This window comes from Rhamphochromis sp. 'chilingali' (assembly GCF_963969265.1).
Source record: "Rhamphochromis sp. 'chilingali' genome assembly, chromosome: 21".
Classification (NCBI taxonomy): Eukaryota; Metazoa; Chordata; class Actinopteri; order Cichliformes; family Cichlidae; genus Rhamphochromis; species Rhamphochromis sp. 'chilingali'.
Genome location: NC_137949.1, coordinates 20,617,873 through 20,637,598, shown reverse-complemented (window position 1 = coordinate 20,637,598; position 19,726 = coordinate 20,617,873). Strand labels below are relative to the sequence as shown.

At 39.9% G+C, this 19,726-nt stretch overlaps 1 protein-coding gene across 1 annotated transcript in view; it reads right to left on the bottom strand.

The window, feature by feature from the left end:
* stag1a (STAG1 cohesin complex component a) overlaps nucleotides 1–19,726 on the bottom strand; it is a 37,813-nt gene that overhangs the window by 787 nt on the left and 17,300 nt on the right. Inside the window, exons 2-31 of the mRNA XM_080871848.1 lie at nucleotides 11,615–11,809; nucleotides 11,014–11,134; nucleotides 10,652–10,807; nucleotides 10,402–10,498; nucleotides 10,239–10,315; nucleotides 9,792–9,996; nucleotides 9,296–9,447; nucleotides 9,102–9,175; nucleotides 8,887–9,010; nucleotides 8,612–8,710; nucleotides 8,369–8,448; nucleotides 7,853–7,960; nucleotides 7,647–7,761; nucleotides 7,399–7,516; nucleotides 7,059–7,162; nucleotides 5,819–5,911; nucleotides 5,181–5,474; nucleotides 5,013–5,083; nucleotides 4,572–4,740; nucleotides 4,024–4,116; nucleotides 3,680–3,854; nucleotides 3,412–3,551; nucleotides 2,967–3,068; nucleotides 2,708–2,856; nucleotides 2,111–2,239; nucleotides 1,710–1,912; nucleotides 1,417–1,585; nucleotides 1,184–1,300; nucleotides 929–1,043; nucleotides 748–828 (exon numbers count right to left, since the gene is read on the bottom strand). Of these exons, the coding sequence (XP_080727974.1) occupies nucleotides 748–828; nucleotides 929–1,043; nucleotides 1,184–1,300; nucleotides 1,417–1,585; nucleotides 1,710–1,912; nucleotides 2,111–2,239; nucleotides 2,708–2,856; nucleotides 2,967–3,068; nucleotides 3,412–3,551; nucleotides 3,680–3,854; nucleotides 4,024–4,116; nucleotides 4,572–4,740; nucleotides 5,013–5,083; nucleotides 5,181–5,474; nucleotides 5,819–5,911; nucleotides 7,059–7,162; nucleotides 7,399–7,516; nucleotides 7,647–7,761; nucleotides 7,853–7,960; nucleotides 8,369–8,448; nucleotides 8,612–8,710; nucleotides 8,887–9,010; nucleotides 9,102–9,175; nucleotides 9,296–9,447; nucleotides 9,792–9,996; nucleotides 10,239–10,315; nucleotides 10,402–10,498; nucleotides 10,652–10,807; nucleotides 11,014–11,134; nucleotides 11,615–11,643 (3,759 nt within the window). The 5' untranslated portion in view covers nucleotides 11,644–11,809. The remainder of the gene's footprint in view (nucleotides 1–747; nucleotides 829–928; nucleotides 1,044–1,183; nucleotides 1,301–1,416; nucleotides 1,586–1,709; nucleotides 1,913–2,110; nucleotides 2,240–2,707; nucleotides 2,857–2,966; nucleotides 3,069–3,411; nucleotides 3,552–3,679; nucleotides 3,855–4,023; nucleotides 4,117–4,571; nucleotides 4,741–5,012; nucleotides 5,084–5,180; nucleotides 5,475–5,818; nucleotides 5,912–7,058; nucleotides 7,163–7,398; nucleotides 7,517–7,646; nucleotides 7,762–7,852; nucleotides 7,961–8,368; nucleotides 8,449–8,611; nucleotides 8,711–8,886; nucleotides 9,011–9,101; nucleotides 9,176–9,295; nucleotides 9,448–9,791; nucleotides 9,997–10,238; nucleotides 10,316–10,401; nucleotides 10,499–10,651; nucleotides 10,808–11,013; nucleotides 11,135–11,614; nucleotides 11,810–19,726) is intronic.

Below are 19,726 nucleotides of genomic sequence, written 5' to 3'. Positions count from 1 at the left end.
TGTTGGTTTGCTTAGCCATTTCTAAGATCAAAAGTTCTTAATTACCACGAGAATTAACTAAAATACACTTTGATGCCAGAATTTTGGTAAAAATATTCCAAATGTTAACAGGTGTTATTGTTCCAATGGCAACTTTTCAGAAACTATCCATCCAACAATTGTGCTGATTGATGAAATGCATCTATTTGACCTCTACTCTGGCTTTGGATTTGACCTTCTTAGAAGCAGGAACTGAAATCCGCTGGTGCAAATTTACAGTACTTATTTTTTTAAAATACTAATATAATACTTTTCATCATTAAATAGTCTGTTTGTGGAACATCTATAAGTGAAACCTGCATGTCTATATGTCATAATATTGTGTGTGCATTGTTAGATTGAAAGCCCTTGTTTGAATTAATAAAACTACATAAAAAACTTTAAGTGCTCAGCTGAAGTAAAAAAAAACAAAAAACAAGTAACCATAAACAGATGACATAGAAGACATAAGCTTATAATCTGTGATTAATGCACATGAGTGTAACGTATGAAAAAATTATATATCTTGGAAATGTTAGCCAATCAGATATATTTTAAACAGAAGCTGAAATTTGTTAGAGAAAGGACTTCTTTAAATCAGTTTTTCTGTGCTTTTGAATGCTTAATTTCTCCTCTTATCCTTCATTACCTATAGTCTAACTTATTACTATTTTATTTTTATTTTGTTCAGTTTTCTTTTCGATATTTAGTTGGCAAATCATAACTTACCGACTCGTCTTCAATCATCGCTGCAGAGTCAAAGAAGTCCGGTCTTAATTCCGCTCTTTCACGTCTGTTCCTTGAAGGTGGCTGTAAAAGGTCAAATATTTTGTAAGAAGCCATGTCACAACCAGAACGAGAAAAAACCCCTGAAACCTCGTATCAACTAAATGAATAGTTTATAACTGACCAGGTCGATCACCATGGTGTCTTCAAACTCCTCGTTCATGTCCTCCAGCTGGCCCCGCGATGACATCATCACATCTTCAAAGATTGGCTCCGCGTCATCCTCCATCAGCCCACGCCTGAAAGGGAATGCCAGGTTACGATATTTTGGTTACTGTGACTTTTAGGGTGGATAAAGGTTTGGACAGAATTTGTGTTTCCACTTTTACCCAACATCTTCACAGTACGCTTACGGTTTATGAGCAAAATACACACTTACACAGTCTGCCGGACACCCTGATTGCTGCGAGACTTGATGTAGTTCATGCCTGTTCGGTCCTTCCTATTCACCTCTTCTATCTTCTGCTGGCCGAGCCATGACATCTGCATCTGAGGACTGAGGACAAACGAAGACACATGTCCATTAGTTCTGCTGCTGTCCTGTAACTTTAAAAACTGGGCTAACGTTTCTATGTGCATGTGCACCTACGGACAACATGTGCATGAACCCACTTGTGTACGTAATCGTTCTCTGATCCTGGCTCTGAGTCTGGGTCAGGCATGTGCTCTGCTGGTCTGTTCTCTCTGAGGACTGTTGAGGTGAGCTGAGGAGTCTGAAGTGCCCCGGGTGTCTGCAGGGTGTCATTGCGCATCATCCACGAGCCCTCTACGCTACTCTCCTCTGAATATGAAGCAAACAGAGTAATTTCAGTTTCAGCAGCAGGAGTAAGTGTCTCATCTCCTTTAAGAGATCAAGTTCAGTTAGGCCACCCCAATAAAATGGGCAATCCTTCATCTCTGCTCACCCTCAATACGTTTCTTGTGGAGTGGCGGTCGACCCTTCTTGCTGCGGACTGAGCCGGTCTTGCTGCTTGAGCCTGACGTAACAGACATGTGGTCCTCGTCTCCTCCTGTCAGCAGGCTGTTTCTGTAGGAAATCAGCGGCAGCCACACGTCCTCCCGACGCTCTGACATCGACTCTGACATGAACTTCTCCAAATACGAGTGGCTGTGGAGGCAGCAGCATTTTATAGCATTATCCTTTTTCTTTGACACAAATCCCGTTGGGGTTTTGTCAGGAAGGCCATCCAACATAAAAACTGTGCCGAATCAAACATGTGGAGCTACCAGCTGTGGTGGAGCAGGGGAACATAGGTATATAAAAGCTGGAGTATTAGCTGATGATAAATTGGATTGAAGTACTTACACTGTCTTTTTGTCCTGGCGGATTAATTTCGAGGAGAATTCACTCAGGACTTCCAGGAAGGCCAAGTTTATAGGAGGAAACTCTGGTCCTCGAGGATTCTGGTACTTAAATGCAAACTCTATTCCATCCCTGACACAATGGAAAGACAACAGAGAGGAGAAACAATGAGAGATGACAATAAAGAAAGCAACACAAAGTTACACGAGTACTACAACTTTACAAACAGTTGGTGTATATAACAAAGACTCTTTTAACCTCAATCTACCCTGATTAATTATTAACGGTGTATTTTTTGTACTAACTTAATTCATGTAACTTTAAAAGCAAATAAAAACTTGTGTCTGCTTTATGCTTCCTATGTGATTCTAAAACTGGTCGGTAAAAGTTTACTTAACGTTTTGCTCGCAGGCTTGAATAAGTTGTTAAAATTATTTAATTTCACATCCCGAACATGCAAGAATTAACCAAAATCCTGCATCAATTATTGGTATTTCAATGTAAAGACAAATTGGAATCACTCATACTCTTTTAATTTATGCTACAAGTATCAATCTACAGCTTCCGTTTACAGAGACACCACAGCGCTCGTGATCTCACTTGTGTAGCGTGGCGACAGCCTCTCTGGTCTTGATCTGATCCAGGCCAAAGGTGAGGGCAAAGCGCCGGGCGAGCTCCTTGATGCCGCTCACGTGAGAAGACGTTCGGTCCAGGTTGGGACCCTGATCCTGCAGCAGCTCATTGAACAGCTGCAACACACATATGAGTGCATAGGAGTTAGTGGGTATGCACAGGAGAGCACTTGTAACACAGAAGTACACAGAAGGAAGCTGTGTAAAAAGCACCATCACTGTCTCACCTGCTGCAGACTGAGGATGAGTGTCTTGGCACAGAGGATTTTGTCCGTCTGTCTGGTTTTACTGAGAGTCTCCTTGATGATGTCGCCATAGTCATTATAATACTGAGGCAGAGAAACGAAACTGTTAATTCGCCCAAGTTGTCTGAATTAATGCACTGAATCTCATATCACACTCAGATTTGCATCAAAGGTAAATTTAGGTGAATTAAAACCATTTTTTTTCAATTCCACAGTAAATCAGCTCCATTGTTGTCTCAGAAGTAGCCACATTTATATCATAATGCTAACATTAACATAAGTGTCAGAGCGAAACAAAGATATTGTTACTAGTACTGAAATTGTTGTGATGGCTTTTTATCTCACCATATTTGTTTTTTTCCAAAGTTTTCTCTCTTTTAAACTATCAGCTGGTTATTATTTTTCAGCATGCATGCTACACACAAACCTTCATATAGTGTTTGAAGATGTCAGCAGCAGCAGGCATGTCTACAATGTCGTAGATGATGAGTTTACAGAAAGCTGCAAGCAGGTTTCTCCTCTTATGGAGAGCCTCGATCTTGTTGGCTTCATCCTCCTCATCTCCCTCTGCAGGCACAAAGACAGTAGTGGACAACAATGACAAAGCTCCCTACCTTCTCTCAACCTTAACAGTTAAAATCTTCTTGGATCTGAAACAGAAACCACAACATGATCCGATCTAACTTCTCTCTCACCCATGCTCTGACTCTCATCATCCTGGTCGATGAAGACGTGGTCTAAGACGAAGTTTAGCAGCTCGTTTTGCAGAGTGCTGTCTGGGTTAAACACCAGTGGCTGGAGGCCTTCTCTGCCACCAGAAATCAGCTGGTGACTGAAGATCATCAACAGGTCACAGAGAAGCATGAATGCCTAAACAAGAAACAGCAATATTGTCACAGCTTGACCAAAGAGTCAATATTTCAAAAAACAAAATAATGATATGTAGAGATAACAGAAAACATGCATCCTTTACATAAATCGAGAGACAACGTTGATTTCAAAGCTCTTCTGTTACTCGTGACACAATAGCATCTGTTACCTGCTCTTTAACCGGTGTGTTGACATTGGACAGGCACTGCTGACACACTGCCAGGAAAGACTTGACCACTCTCCTGAGAGCCACCAGGTCATCCTGCACACAGGGAACATCACACAGACATTGATAATCAGCCAAAATAATGAGTACTTTAGCAAGAGTCGCTAATGAACAGCTGTGACAGTCAGGCTAGCTGTCTTTGTCATCCTATCAGTATGAATGAAGGAATATTATGAATAATAATTCAGCAACACTTTTGATGTTTTCAACAATGTTCCAGATAAGTTATATCCTATAATGGGAGCTGAAGTCTTGGTAAGGTGTTTAAGTGTTAAATGAGACAGATTTGGGGTGAGTCCCAGACTGAGGACTGGGGCTGTCTGACAGTGAGATGGATTTCTACACTAAGCCACCCCGCTCTGCAGAAATACAGATAAGCTCTTGTCCCTCTGGGCCACTGATGCTTAGACATGGCAGCATTCACTCTGAGCCACTGACCAATGATAAAGCTAAACTCTGAGTGCGGTCTGTTAGTGAGGCCGGTTGAGCACCTTGCTGGGAACCCCCTCTGTGATCTTGACCAGCTGCCACAGGATGGAGTAGTGGGAGCACTGCAGGGCTTGGACAGCTATCTGCTCTGGCATGGAGCCCTGCTCGATGCCCGCTTTCAGCAGCCGGTAGCAATTCCCAAACAAATCCCATCGTGTCAAATCATGGGCACTGAAGGAGAAAACGAGAAGAGCACACACTGAAATGATCACATTTATTTGGTGGAAAATTTCTTCCAAAACACTGAATGAATGAATGAATGAATGAATGAATGAATAATAATTCTTACAATACAAAAATGCGAACTAAATGTCTCCCTACAGATTTACACAAACCTTATCTGGTATGCTAAGCTAATAATCTCAGATTCTGTAATGATTGTCAGCCAAAGTAACCAATGATAATAATCCATATTTTTATCTTGAAACAGCTGCAGATCATACTTGTGGAAGGCTGTGAGTCGCTTGAGTGTAGATAACACATTGTAGATATCGTCATCGTCTGCCTCCTCAGCCTGCAATAACCAACATCTGTTAGTATACAAGACTCAAATGGGCACAAATAGTGCCCGGTTTCTAATAGTCTACCCAGCCAGCTACTTTGCCCGATACCTCTTGCAGCAGCTCTTCGACCGAGTGTGCAAAACGATCGGTCATCTCGTCAATAAGCTGTGATCGGGCAATGTCCACACGGTTCATGATGGTGTACTCTTCAGAGCAGAGGATGCTATATGTCTTGCTGCAGGCCTCAAGCACATCGGCCTCTATGTGCTTCTCCACAACCAGACGGATCTGCTTTAATAAGGCGTCCAAGTGCTTCTCCATACGCCCAGCGCTGTACACGTCCAGGTCAAAGTACTGGGGGATTTGCAGCAGGTTGGCTACCTTCTCTGAGTCTGCCTGGTACTTTGGGCAAAGTAACGGAGAGATGAGAATTAAATAAAGATGACAAAAAAAAAAAAAATAGTGTATGAGGGAAAAAAAAGTTACAAAACTAGCACAGAAGGACTAAAACGGGAAAGAAAGACCCATCAATCAGCATGCAACGCTTGGCTTCTGTTTCTCAGTGAAATAGTGAGTGACATTTTACACATATAGCCAGCAGACTTAAGAGATTGAGGGCGCAAAGTATTCAGCAGCAATTCTCACAAGCAGATCATTTATTTTGACAAACTGATCGGTCTTCTAGCCAGGTCATTTATCACTGGTCTCTCCCTTGATGGCCATGGGCAAGCTAAGAAAAGCCTTACCTTGGACAACAGCATGGGTAAAGCCATGATGAAGTGCTCTGTCAGTTTGTTCTTATCATCTATCTGGGTCTTCCTCTCCTTTGCTGTCAGCACCTGGACAAAAAAATAAATATATATATATATATATATATATATATATATATATATATATATATATATATATATATATATATATATATATATATATATATATATATATATACACACACACACACACACACACACACACAAACACACCCACACACATCAATGATTCTTTTGTTGGGACCAAAAACTGAATTATTTTCCCCTCTTCATATGACCAAAAAAGGTACTAATGAGTAGGAAAATTCTTACTATTTCTGTGTTTAACAACATAACATATTCACATAACGTCTTGCTAAAATTATTTGCTGTAGTTTTATGCACATAATTACATATTTTAAAAAAAATCTGAAAAAGTGGAGAACAACAAAAGTTCAATACAACAGAATCAAAAGTACAGATGAGCACATTAACACAGACTCTGGTAAATAAGGTGGCTGCTTTTACACTTAAGTATAATACATCATCACATTTCAGATCACAGTGAATTCCTCTTCAACATGCCCACTTGGCAGGTACAGTCATGTGAAAAAGCAGGTTTTTACTGGACTCCATACAGTCCTGTGAAACCCTAAGTTCACTTTGTGATACAAAAGCTTGTAGAAACACTTTTAGCAGCTGTAATTTGAAGCAATCATTTTCTGTGGGGGAATTTTGCCCCACGTGTCTTTACGATCTTTATTCAGTTCATTAACGTTTGCGGGTATTTCTTTATGCACAGCTTTCTTGAGATCCTGCCACAGGATTTCATTCAAGTTGAGGTGTAGACGTCTTTACATATTGTGTTGTCGATTTTTGCCTGTGATGTACTTCTAGAGTTGCAATTTTTGAAATCTCTCTGAGATTTGAATGCTGTGACCTTGGGATGAATTTTCTGGAATGCCCAATCCTGGGAGGACTGCAGCAGCGTTAACACACACCTCATATTCTCCAGACCCGCAAACTACCAGATGTTCAGCTTTTATAGATGTGCTCAAACTTGCTGATGACCCATTAATCAAGTGGATCTGATTAATAGCACCTGGCTCGTACTCTCCCCGTTAACTCATATGGAAGCAGTAAAGGTTATCACATGACTGTATAAGGTTTCATCTGCAACATTCAAAGTGAATACTCTGAGTGTTTCTGGAGTATGATATGTGTATACTTTACACACCCGTTTGCCAGTGCCTCTGCCAACAGGTGGGTGTGCCTCTGCTGCCTGTCGGATGGTGCACACCATCAGCTCGATCAGCGCACTCTCCTGCCTGTCAGACAACACTACAGGGAAAAACAGAAGACGTTTGAGCAGAGGAGAGACAAAGACACAGGAATCAAAAGAGAAACCGAATGACAGCAAAGGTCGGAAACAGAGAAAAGGATTAAGGGAGCGAAGAGTTTCAGGGAACAAGATTTTATTACATCATCTCGTCTCTCTGGTTCTCAGCGGTTGTATTTTATTTGATTCAGCTTCTCCCAAAGGAAATAAGATCAGTGTGAAATACTGTGTGCCTTACTCTCTTCTCCCTGCACGGGCTCCTCCAGCAGCAGTTCAGTCATACACTCCCAGTCTTTCAGCAACTCTTGAGAGCTTTCCCACAGAGAGTCGACAAGGTAAGCTGCATGCTCGTGGAGCTACACACAAAATCACATTGAAAGAGACTTCAATCTGCAGGCATCATTCTGGAACTACTTTGTGTTTGTGAGTGCCCAACATCTAAAACACACAGTATGCTGATAAGATGTGTGTTTTCATGAGCGTTACCTCACTCTCCAAAAAGAACAGCACTAGCATACGGATGAGATTCCCATTGGGACTGCTCCTCCCTCTGCGTTTAGCCAGCGCTTCTTCTGCTTGCGGGTCATGGCGACTGAATAATCTGTCAGCGAGTGAGAAACAGACAGAATAAGAGTTTTACAAATTGAAGACTAACAATGTTATTACACCATAAATGCCCTAATTAGACTCACTTTCTGTGAAGAAACTCTCCAGCAGCAACAGCGACCGGCCGGTGAGCAGAGTACACCAGGTGGTACACATTCTCACAGTCCTCGTTGGACAAAGCATCTTCACTGCCCCTGCAGCAGACAATTTGCACACAGGTTAATCAAGTTTAAATCAATCAGAGCTGGTTGTGAGAACAATATTAAACACGGGAAATAACTGAAAACGCCCAGAGGATGAAAGCAATAATTAAAAATTAACAAAATATTGCATATAAAAAGAAGTCAAAGGAAATAGCAATCAAAAACTATTAAACTAGTTCACAGTAAACTACCAAATCTATTTGTGAGTGTGACTGAGATCCTCTCCTCAGCTAAAGTAACCCAGGAACTGAGTGTTCAGTACATGATAATCCTCGTCTTAAGCATGTGATGATAGCCAAAATATAATCTTATGCTAAAATGCTGACCAGAATCTAAAAAGAAAAAAAGAGTTTCATATGTAGGCATGCAAAAATACAGAGAAAGATCAAAGCTACTCACTGCAGAATGAGTGTGACCAATCTAATGGCCTCTACAGCCACGTCATACTCCTTATCCAGTGTCATTGATACTATTCGGTCCTGCCAAAACAGATAAAGTTGAGCAGAGAAACAACTGCAGAGAACTAGAATAAATAAGGAGAAACAAAAGAGAATTCAGAAAACTAAAAAAAAAATCTAAACACTGCCCATGTCTACTGTGGAGCTATAAGAAAGCAGCCTCAGTTCTCGCTGCTAGCGTTACCTTGAAGCGGTTAGTGAAAAGCTCTAGTTTGGGGAACAGTTCTCGGTTTGTGTACAGGTTCTGCAGAGCCTTCAGGCACTTCAGACGCACTTCTCCTTGCTAGAAAAAAAACAAATAAATTGGTTCAAGCAGGCCAAACATCTTAAATAAAATCCTGCTGTGGTGGACTACACATCTACCATTCTGTATCTGTGAAAATATCATTCATCCCCTTACATTAAATCCAGTGGTAAATATCAGCCAAGGGTTGTACAAAAACTCCTAAATTTGCTTACTCTATCATGTAGAGTCCAACCAACATATTTTAGGTAACTATCATTAAGAAATGCGTCGCTGTACATCTTCATCCACACGCCGATTTCCTCAATACAGATGGCCCGAATTTCAGCGATCGCATCCCTACAAAGTAAGAAAAACAGAATCACCAAAATACTTTCAATATTGCTCTTAAATCCTCATCACTAAGGAAGGGAACATTTAGAGTGTGTACCTGTAACGATGCACAAAGATGCCCTTGAAGATGGAGTTCATCATGTTCTCTATTTCATCTTGGTTTTCCTGGAGCTGTACAAGAAAGACTCTAAGTTAAACACTCGGATTTACAGCTAAGTAGTACCACACAACCACCTATGATAATCTGAGACACTTAAAAAGTAAATCCTGTGATATCGAACCCAAACGCACCTCCTTCCTCTTCTGTAGCAGCAGTTCCAGCTTCTCGTTGGCACGTTTGCCAGCTATCTTGTTCCTCTCAGCCTCGTACTGTCTCTGGGTGTTGTCCTGGTGAATGCTCAGGTTCAGCGCTACATTTACCAGTGCTGTCATCAGCTTCATTGCTATGGAGAGATAACAGCATTCAAAACCTTTAGACATTTCGTCCTAGGAAATACACTTTCAATCTACCTAACAAAAGTGTGCACAAGTCCAGATTAAGCTGTGCAATGTCAAGCAGCAGAAAGTTAATAAATAACTGTTAGTACAAGACACAAAACAGACCTCGACGCAGCAAATTATTAGTTGTTTTTCTGTCTTTATCACCACAACGAGCTTATTTTGATCGGTGTTAAGCAAACGTAATTATTATCTCCCACTGTAATATTACTTGTGTTATCAGCCCATGTGGAGGTATTTTTGGAACAATTACTGCTTGCAGTTCAAACAAATATCATGTTGTTGGTACCCGCCAACGTGGAGGTGTGCCTGAAGGCTCGCACTTGAGAGTCAGACAGTCCAGTGAGGAGGGAGATCACAGTGTCCATCATGTACTCGTCATAGATGATGCTATACTGACACTGGCGGATCAAAACGCTGATAAATTCGCAGAAGTTGTAACGGAACTTTTTCCACATAGGTCCTGGCATGGTGAGAGGATAATCCCCACTATCCTGTTGAAAAAAGACAAAAACAAATAACAGACAGATTACAGTTATTTTAACTTCTTGTTCTTTATTTTTTTTGCTCAACTGAAACACGATACAACAATAAACTGATTTGAGCTGTCAGTTCGATATCATCAAATTTGTCCACACGTCTTCAACAGAGTGTAATATATGTGCATAACTAAATAATAGCACGCTCACAACTATTTAAATCATGTTAATTTCTGCTTATTTTAGCAGACAATTACCTCATCAAACTCCTCGGTCATCTTACGGATGATCTCTGCATTCTGCATGTTCCTGAACATCTCAATCCTCACGGTGCCTGGTTACAACAAAAAACAGCAGATTTGGTAGTCTTGTCTATAATGCATGCACACAGGATGACAGATTTAAGTAAAACACGCCTACCTTTGCAACCTGAGCACTGGATGAAAAAATTGATCAGGTCTAGCAGCGCCAAGTCTCTGTCCTGTTTATATGACTCAATCCACTCATCCACTACTGACTGTATACAGAAAATAATAATCAAATGACAAAGACAGTGAGAAACATAAATTTACAAAGCTTCAAACAGATATAATACATTATAATATCTGATTACATACTTAAATATTTTATTTAAACTGGTGCTTATGAAATCAAACCTGTGTTCACTGACCTGCATGGCACTCTTTCCCAATTTGACCACTTCAAATAGAGTGACTGGGTCTCCCCCATCTCCGTTATGTTGAGCCACACCGTTGGCTTTCCCTCGCCCTCTGGCCACACTCATAGTCTTGTCTGTTGGCGACTTCCGTGGCTTCTTATTGGATGTCTGAAATCAGGGAAATGTCAGTTAAAGAAACCGTTGTATGTACACCCATCCCCAAACACAGACTTGCACACAATGGGAAATATAACAGCTTCTTCCTACACCACCCATCACACACTTCAAAACCACCAGACAAAATCAGAGACATGCATTGTCTGTTAACCAGATTTTTTTCCACAAGTTTCCCCTTTCTTAACAAACTCTTGTACCGGTGCTTGTTTGCCAGGTCTCCCTCTCTTCTTTTTTCCTTTCATCTCTGGATCTTCCATCTCACTTATGCTCATACTTATTCCCACAGTGTCTGTTGCCCCAGACTCATTGGATGAGTCCCTGAAAGAGCAAATCACAAATGCATTTCATTCATTAGCGTTTAATGATTGTATTCATTAGTCAAATTAAATATTCAATTCCACTGACAGGCAAACAAATGAATTGGGTGAGTTAAAAACAAACAAAAAAAACCCACTAATGCACTTGTCACTTTGAGTTTAGAACACTATAAAGGTCAATCAAAAACATGTCTTCCCAAAGATCGTTTTAAAGTAGCATCCAGTCCTACAAATATCTTTCATCAGCTACAGGAAACAAACCTTTAAGGCCAAATGTGATAAAACATGGAATCTAAAAGAAATCATTATTCACTTCCAGGCCAGGTAGCCTAAAAAAAATCTAAAACAATTACTCTTGTATTCTTTTAAATTAGCCTGATTCTGGATGAGTGGATGATGAATGGATAAAATAACCAATTAAAAAAACAAATTTAATGCTGGATTGTTGCCAAACTGACAGTTGCCCTTTATAAAAACTCACTGCAGGACAGGGAGCTCTGAGGTGATCATCCTGGTCAGTAGGGGGACTGATGACCCGTGCAATTCTTCTTATGGGTCTCTTCAGGTGTGACGGAGGTGGTACAATATGACAAAACTGGTTGGAGGGAAGGGGGGTGATCTGGAAGGTCAGAGAGGAGAGGCTCCAGGACGGACTGAAGTTAACTTTCTTCAGCTCCTGAAAAGAAAGAGAAAGAGAGATTTATTATGGTTATAGTTATAATACAGATTTGATAACCTGTTAACCAGTAACCGCTATTAATGACAGACATTCTGGTGTAGATATAGAAATACATATATGCAACATTCAGGCATTATTCAAGGGTAGCTCTCACAATACTGATGAGGTCCTAAAGTGATTGCTTCATTCAGTTATGATTCATTAAATAGAACCGGGATCTAAATGGTTTGAATATTAAATCACTGAATACTTTTATACGATGTCTAAGTGTTCATTGTCCAAAGAGAGTCAACTATAAAATGTCACTGAATCCTGAGAGAGGCTGTTCAATCACTTGCTGTGGAAAATGAGCTGTCAGTGTGGAAACGGGGAGAGGAAGACACCAACTGGTCAACTTGAGAACAACAACAGCAAAATCTCAAGTTGGGTGGAAAAGATTTGTACACAGTGCTGTTGTCAAACAATTTAACCACAACCCACTGACACTTAAAGAATGAGCATTTCATTAATTTAGTGGACATCTTCTACTGACTTAAGAAAAGCTCAGCTCAAAACTTTATAAACTCCTAAATTCTGTGAGTTATGTTAAAAACACTGCAGAAACATGATGTATTACCCTCTAGTTAAAGAAAAATGGTCTTTTGACAAAAGCTGGGGAAAGTATGATGTCAAATAAAATATGGCAGAAATTGGAAAAAAAAAAACCTCTGGGATTCAGTGAATGATGGAGATAAACAAATAATCCAAAAATGCTTTTCATTTCATTTTCATGAGCTGACAGCTAAGCTAGATCCTCATTCAGAAGAAAGGCAGCTAAGTGAATTATAACATTATTTGTTGACCTGTTCATATGCTAATGAGAGCAAAGAGCAGAGGGTGAGCAATACCACTGTCAACCTGAAGAGGCAGTATGATCCACAAAGTCCTCTGCCCAGCATCTATCTCCAGACTGCCTGACTGTGTTTAAACTGGGAAAAGTGGGTTGAGAAAAATCAACTGACACTCATTTAAGTCACAGCTCAGTTCCAATCTAGTTCAGTTAATCTACAGAGTGTTTTAGTGATCTATTTTCCTTAGAGTGTGTGTGAACGCATACATGTGTGTTTGAAAGTAGGTCTGGGCAACAGTAGGGGGCAGGCTAAGAGAGTGTGTATTTAAATACTGTCTTCCACACAGTGTTTGTACTGTGGAATAGCATGGGCAGGAGAGCCCCCTTTTTCCCCATGATGAACTACACACGCATACACACACACACTGATCTGAACAAACTGTACAATTGCAAGAAACAGACCAGCTGATTTAGATCAGCCAAATAAGGATTTTAATAACTAAATAAGGATAATGTGTAACCCTCCAAGTAGCTTAATTAGCTGCAAAATATAATACACATAGTAACACTTCAAAAGACAGCAGTGAGCAAAGCCTTTTAACAGCTGGGAATTTACATGCACATTTGCATGCACATAAGCTTTTAATTGATTCTGACCTTCTGCGTTACTGCTGCACAGGCGCAGAACAGCAAAACAAAAGAAGCCTAATTCTGTTCATATCATTGTGCATATAAATTACCTGAACGTTTTTTTGCACGCAAACGCTGAAAAAAATCTAGATAAGCAAATCCTGTAAAAGTAAATTTATAATTAATGTGCAAAAGTCAGATGCTGCATGCAAATACAAAAAAGGAGTACTTATAAACTTACAAAATAGTAAATGTTTCCTCTCCATAGATTTAAATAGCATAAAATGATTTAAATTAATATGTATTCGATATACTTGCATGCACATAAGCTTTCAACTGATAGAATGGAATAGTATAAAATGATCTGTATTCATGTGTACGCGCTGTAATGGGGCAGCTGTACCTCAGAAGGTAGCGCAGGTCATCTACTGAACGGAAGGTCAGTGGTTCAATCCCTGTCCAGTCTGCAAATATCCTTGGACTAGATACTAAACCCAGTTGTTCTCCCATGCAGCCAATGAATGTGTGTGAATGAGGTATGTTGTGTAAAGTACTTTAAGTGCTCTGGGAGAGTAGAAAAGCACTACATAAGGATCAATACACTTACCATGTGAATTTCTGTCTATGCGGACAGCAACAGATATGTGATTTTCAATGTTTTAACAGTTAATTGCTGAATTTTCAGAAACAGATTGCACGTAATTGCCAACTTGACCCTATTCAATTGCTGATGTCATACTAACTCCATCTTATGGCAACATTTATGACAGTGTTGGTATGTACGACAACTCAACATCAAAAAAGAACTTAAGAGTACGACTTTATCTTGTTATATACTTTGCAGGTGAAAATAAATACATGTTATATGAATACTCAGCATATCACTAAATGTTAAAAATCACATTATATTGTGAGTATTGTAAGTATTGTGATAACCTCATGTCATGGGCTGTCTGGCGATCTCCACCTATAATCTTTAGCATTAGGTATGAAGTGCTTGAAGGTTTCAAGTGGAATAATGCAAAAAATAAGCTGTGAGCAAAATAAAAACGGAACCCCACCATTTATGGGCATGTGTGAGGTGTATGACAGTAAATCTGACGGTAATTGACAGGGCACTGACCAAAGACGGCGGCGTTAATGAGTTGTTATTTAATTTAGCGCAATCATCTTGAGTGACTTTAATTTGCAGATTAATCTCAATACAACACTTCACATCATTCAGAGTGCCAGCTGAAGCTGAAAATAATCAAAACGCTGATGTGCACCGCAAAGGCTATTTTTCACTTGAGACTTGTAATCAGTGGAACTAAATATAGCTTATTATTACTAAGGGATCACAAAATGTAGCGAGGTAACAGCTCTGCAGCCACATCCAGACTGACAGAGCATAGAAGAAAGAAGGCAGGACTGCTCTTATGTAACTTCACCGCTGCCCCACCCAACAACTCTCCCCTCTAGAGTCGGAGACGCCAACCCCACCTCCACCTCAGTCCCTCTGAATTTCACAGACTGTTATGTCTCAGCTGTTAGTTCTTCTTCTTCTTTTTTTTTCCAAACCCCAACATGCTTTTCCTTCCCTTTCATCATCAGATTATCTTCCTCCGAAGGGACAGAAGCCAACTTCATTTGAATCAATCCTCTTGTCATGTTTTTTCTCAGTGAGCTATACAGTCAGGAAGAGGAAAAGGGTGTGTGTGTGTGTGTGTGTGTGTGTGTGTGTGTGTGTGTGTGTGTGTGTGTGTGTGTGTGTGTGTGTGTGTGTGTTACTGAGAGCTGGGAGCCTGCCTGACCCACTATCGACCAACAACTAAATAATCCTCAATGCACATTTGCTCCTCAATTTCTCTGCACTCTGTCTCTCACACCCGCACAAACACAGATGCACCCAAGAGTGCAGACACTTCAACAGTAGACTATGAATAATTTGCAGCGAGTCTCCTCAACTACTCTGTTTTGGAGGACGCGAAAGAAGCTGCCAACAGCATCCCGCCCTCTCTCTCTCCTGAAATCCACTTAGACAATAAATGTATAAATGTACGCAGCATGAACTGTTATGAGTATTTTTTCCATTGCAGGCTAACTACAGGGAGATAGTGGCACTGATTAGTCCCATGACGCTTGGTGTTCTGCAAACACCACTTAGCCACCACATTATAACCAGCTGCCTGATAAGGTCCTCTGTGGGGGTGTTGCAAACCATATGAAGATGTTGCCAAGGGGATTTTTTTTTTTTTTTTGAGGTGAAGCTTAAACGGATTTAAGTCATTTACTCATTAAATGATTGTCCTTGCTTGGAATAGACTTGGTAGTTACTAGCCACTTCAAATCGACCTGCAATTCTGACCCAGCCATAACAGCCATGCAAGATAACAGTGACGTCTCCTTTCAAAATGCATTACGTATGAACAGCTTTGTTTTGATCTGTTGAGCATATATTAAACAGCTTCCAAAAATGGGGAAACTAGACATTTACAAATTTTCTAGGAGACCTTAAGTATTAGTGGTAAACTGGAAGATCATGGAATGGAAAAGTGGCCAGATTTCCATTGCAGGACATCAGGACAGGTGAGAGGTGGTGCAAGGTCTACAGGACTGGACAGTACACATGACAATGAAAACCTTAAATTGTAACCCCCCCAACAACTGGGAACAAATTGTTGCCAGTTTTTTACTGTTCTTTTTTTGCAATAAACATAGTTCTTGTAATGAACTTTTGTAAGTATTTCCACACAATAACTTAAATATTACAATGTCTGACAATACTTTTGTTGAGGTTTTCAAAGTTGCTGCTTAGAAGTACCGAACAACCCTTACAGAGCTCCTGGACAAGGTGGTGGTCACCCTATAAGAATATGCTAGTTTAAAAACAATAAAAATTGACGTCATGGCAAACATGAACATCACGTATAATTATCGTAGAAGGAAAATAATAACAAAAACAAACAAAACAAAACTACACACATGTAACATATTCAGGATGTAAGTAAAGCCGCTAAAACCATAAAGTAAAGACTTCTACTCCAGAGACAATTATGGTCTGTTAAGTGACTTTATCCTCAGTGTGTGCGCAACACTGTGTGTGTGTGTGTGTGCGCGCAACACTGTGTGTGTGTGTGTGCAACACTGTGTGTGTGTGTGTGTGTGTGTGTGTGTGTGTGTGTGTGTGTGTGTGTGTGTGTGAACTTATGAGTGAGTGTGAGACAGAAAGACAACGAGCGAGCATCTGAGAACCACTTAACATGCATGACATGTTCTCTAGGAGGCAGGCCGGCGTTGCTATAGCAACTAGTGTGGGTCATAAGCCCGGCGGTGATGGCATATTTGATTGGCTGCGTGGAGACAGGAGGGACCATAGTTAAGAGGGGAGAGCAGAATAGAACGGGACCAGTTACATATCCAGTGAGTGCTCCATGAAATCTGATTTAAAGACTATTTCAGCACTCTTCCAGTGTTGGTTAAAGTTGTTCTGATATTAGCCTCTCCCTCCCTGGGACATCTACTTTGAAGTACCCTCGCACACATAAAATAAGCTTGACGTCTCCTTCCTCATGGGCAGCTTTCAGTCTCATTCATAATGCAGCAAAGACTTGGGCAAACGATTAAAAGTTTATTTTTGCACAGAGCAGACCACGCTGTAAATATGTGGATGTGGAAACCACAGCATGGCCTTACAATTCCTTATTAATAAAACTTTTAGGTTGATTTGGTGAGACTGCAATTTAAATGATTGGAAAAAATGCATGTGAAAAAAAACAATACAGCATATTTCTGACATCTAACTGGGTTTTTTGTATGATCTCGGTGCCTGAAGCCATACACCCTCTCCGAAGCACTCATGCATGTAAACGGCTCAAGTTGAGCCGTTTTCTCTGATAAGGCGCAGATAAACTGGCTTTCTACTCTGTCCAAACTGCTTGTAAGGATGTCCCTTCCACCTTACCAATATGAGATTAGCAGGATCTGTGTCCCACTGTTTCTGTAACTTACAAAAACAGACGATTTGCACAAAAAAAAGAACATAAAACACAACTACACCAAGTATAACAGATGCACAATTTAACCAGAAAACGTACAGCCCATCCAGCGAGTGATGGGCTGAAATCATATTAGTATAATTTATAGAGTAATAAATCAATTCCAGTGCCAGAGACTACTACAGCGAGGAAAACCTTGACAGAGAAGCATCAATAAAGCTTCACAAAGCAGTTTTCTCCAAACTAATGTTTTTCGAGGTCACTTTTTACCTGCCTGTTGGGAAAGATTTTTATTTTTAATTAACACTTTTACTATGACCAATGTTACATAACATCAGAAGAGTGTCTTATGAAATACCATGACAACAGAAAACTTATTATGTTCTTTGAAGAATTAACCTTTACATATTTTTCAGGTGAAATGTGGTTCAGTTCGACATCTGACAGCAGTAAAAATATCATAAATGTCATTCTTTTAGAATGAAATTCGATTACCTTTCCCCCAAATACACAAAAACGGAAAAGATTAAAACATTTTATACTGTCGTAAAAGGTGCTACAAATTTTTGTACAGTCAGCCTGTTCCAGGGTAAATTTGTATCTACTCAGACGGACTTTAAAGTTACTAGTTTGGGTCAAATCAAGAACAATCCTGAAACTGTACAGGTCATGCCTGTGTGTCTTTTTTAATGGGACCGTGTTGCTAGAGTTCAACTGACTGTGTCTCCACATCTGGCCAGGTTTCTACGGGGACAGGGACCAATTGGTCTTTGGGAATCTTTAAACAATAAAATGGTAAAACAACATAGGAGTGATCATACATGATGCACACAAGGAACAGATGGTGTTCTCACACATACTCTCTGTATTAGGGTGGCACAGTGGTGCAGGGGTTGGCAGCGTTAACTCACTGTAAGAAGTTTCCTGGTTTAAATCCTGACTGGCTGTTTTTAGGTAAACTCTGCATGTTCTCTCGATGCCCGCGAGGGTTTATGAATCCATTGTTAACACTTTGAGAGCTTAGAAAGACCAGAAAAGTGCTAAACAAATGCAAGAACTGTTAGCGCCTGCAGTGGATAACCAAATAAGCAAATAAGAATCTATTTATTCTGAGATCACTGACATTAAAACAGGATTTATAAAGAGGTTTTTGGGTGGGTGTCATAATATAATAAAGGCACTACAGCTGCCATTACACTGAGTGCGAGAAACACGTGTCCAGGACATACACGCACAGAAATTTTCCAACCACTGCTATGATTGCATAGATCACTTTTTAATGAATTGTTTTTAAGTGTGTTTTGTGTTTTCAGTGTCAATTAATGTTAGCTAATGCTAGTATTGCTCATTACAGATAATCAAAATGAGGATTTTTATATGAGGCAGAAGTGAGAGTAGTGTTTAACAGTTGTAATCATTACATAATAAACCCAGGCAGCTTGCCATTTTCACTTACAATATATGAATCATTATGGCGGTTATGTTTTCATGTCTTGGGTCATATTATTACACATCAGTAGAAGATTTTCTCTAAAAACGAGTTTTGTGCGGCCTAAAACAAAGCCAAACAAAGCACTCTACCTGCTCTCTGAAGTGTTTTTAAGGGTTAATCATCCATGTATTAATGTTAGATGTGCTATTTATATATTCTAAATACATCTGTAGTTTAAAATTTGGTATAGACAGTTATGAGGGAACAGTTGGCCCATGCCCAAACTGGTAAAGGCCATACCGTGAAAGCATGACATATGAACAGCATGTAAGGGTTGAGAGAGAGAGAAAACTTGTCCTTCCATTTAACTGTTTTCTCCACAGCAACATAAAAGAGTGCAAGGCCAGTCTCTGTGTAGCTGGTAATGATTTGTAATAACTTGTTACAATGATCACTCAGCAGTGTGGATGTCAGCACTTTTACCACCTGCGTATAAAATTTCCACACAAATGAAATGTAAATGTTAAATAAGTTCACATAAAATAGCTAAAAGAAAAAGTGCTTCCACTTATCACACAGATAAACATCTGGTAGGAATCCTCCAGGGCTTAAAAGTAAAGGAAGCCAATGATGTGTCAGAAAATGCAGTTCCTCAAAAGGCCACTTGAGGCTTCAATGCGAGTCAACCCAGATGTTACAACAGAAATATGGCACTATTTTGCTCCATATATTAATTTGAGAAGCACTCACACTTCTCTAAATACAAAGGTTCTTTTCTGTTATGCACCAACTGTTCTATGATAATGATTTTCTCCGTTGCTCCTTTAAAGTATTTTCATAGAACCAAAAAAAAAAAAGTTTTTCTTTACACTTTTAATTGTTTATGGGCCTTTAAAACCGTTTTTAACAGTTGGGTTCATCATTGCTTTTACCTCAACTGAGAGAGTCTAAATATTTCTCCAAAAACTTAAAGAAGCGTTACATACACCTTACTGCCACGGTGGTCCCTGCTGGGAGATTCTTCTGGCAGCTAAAACCTGCACTGT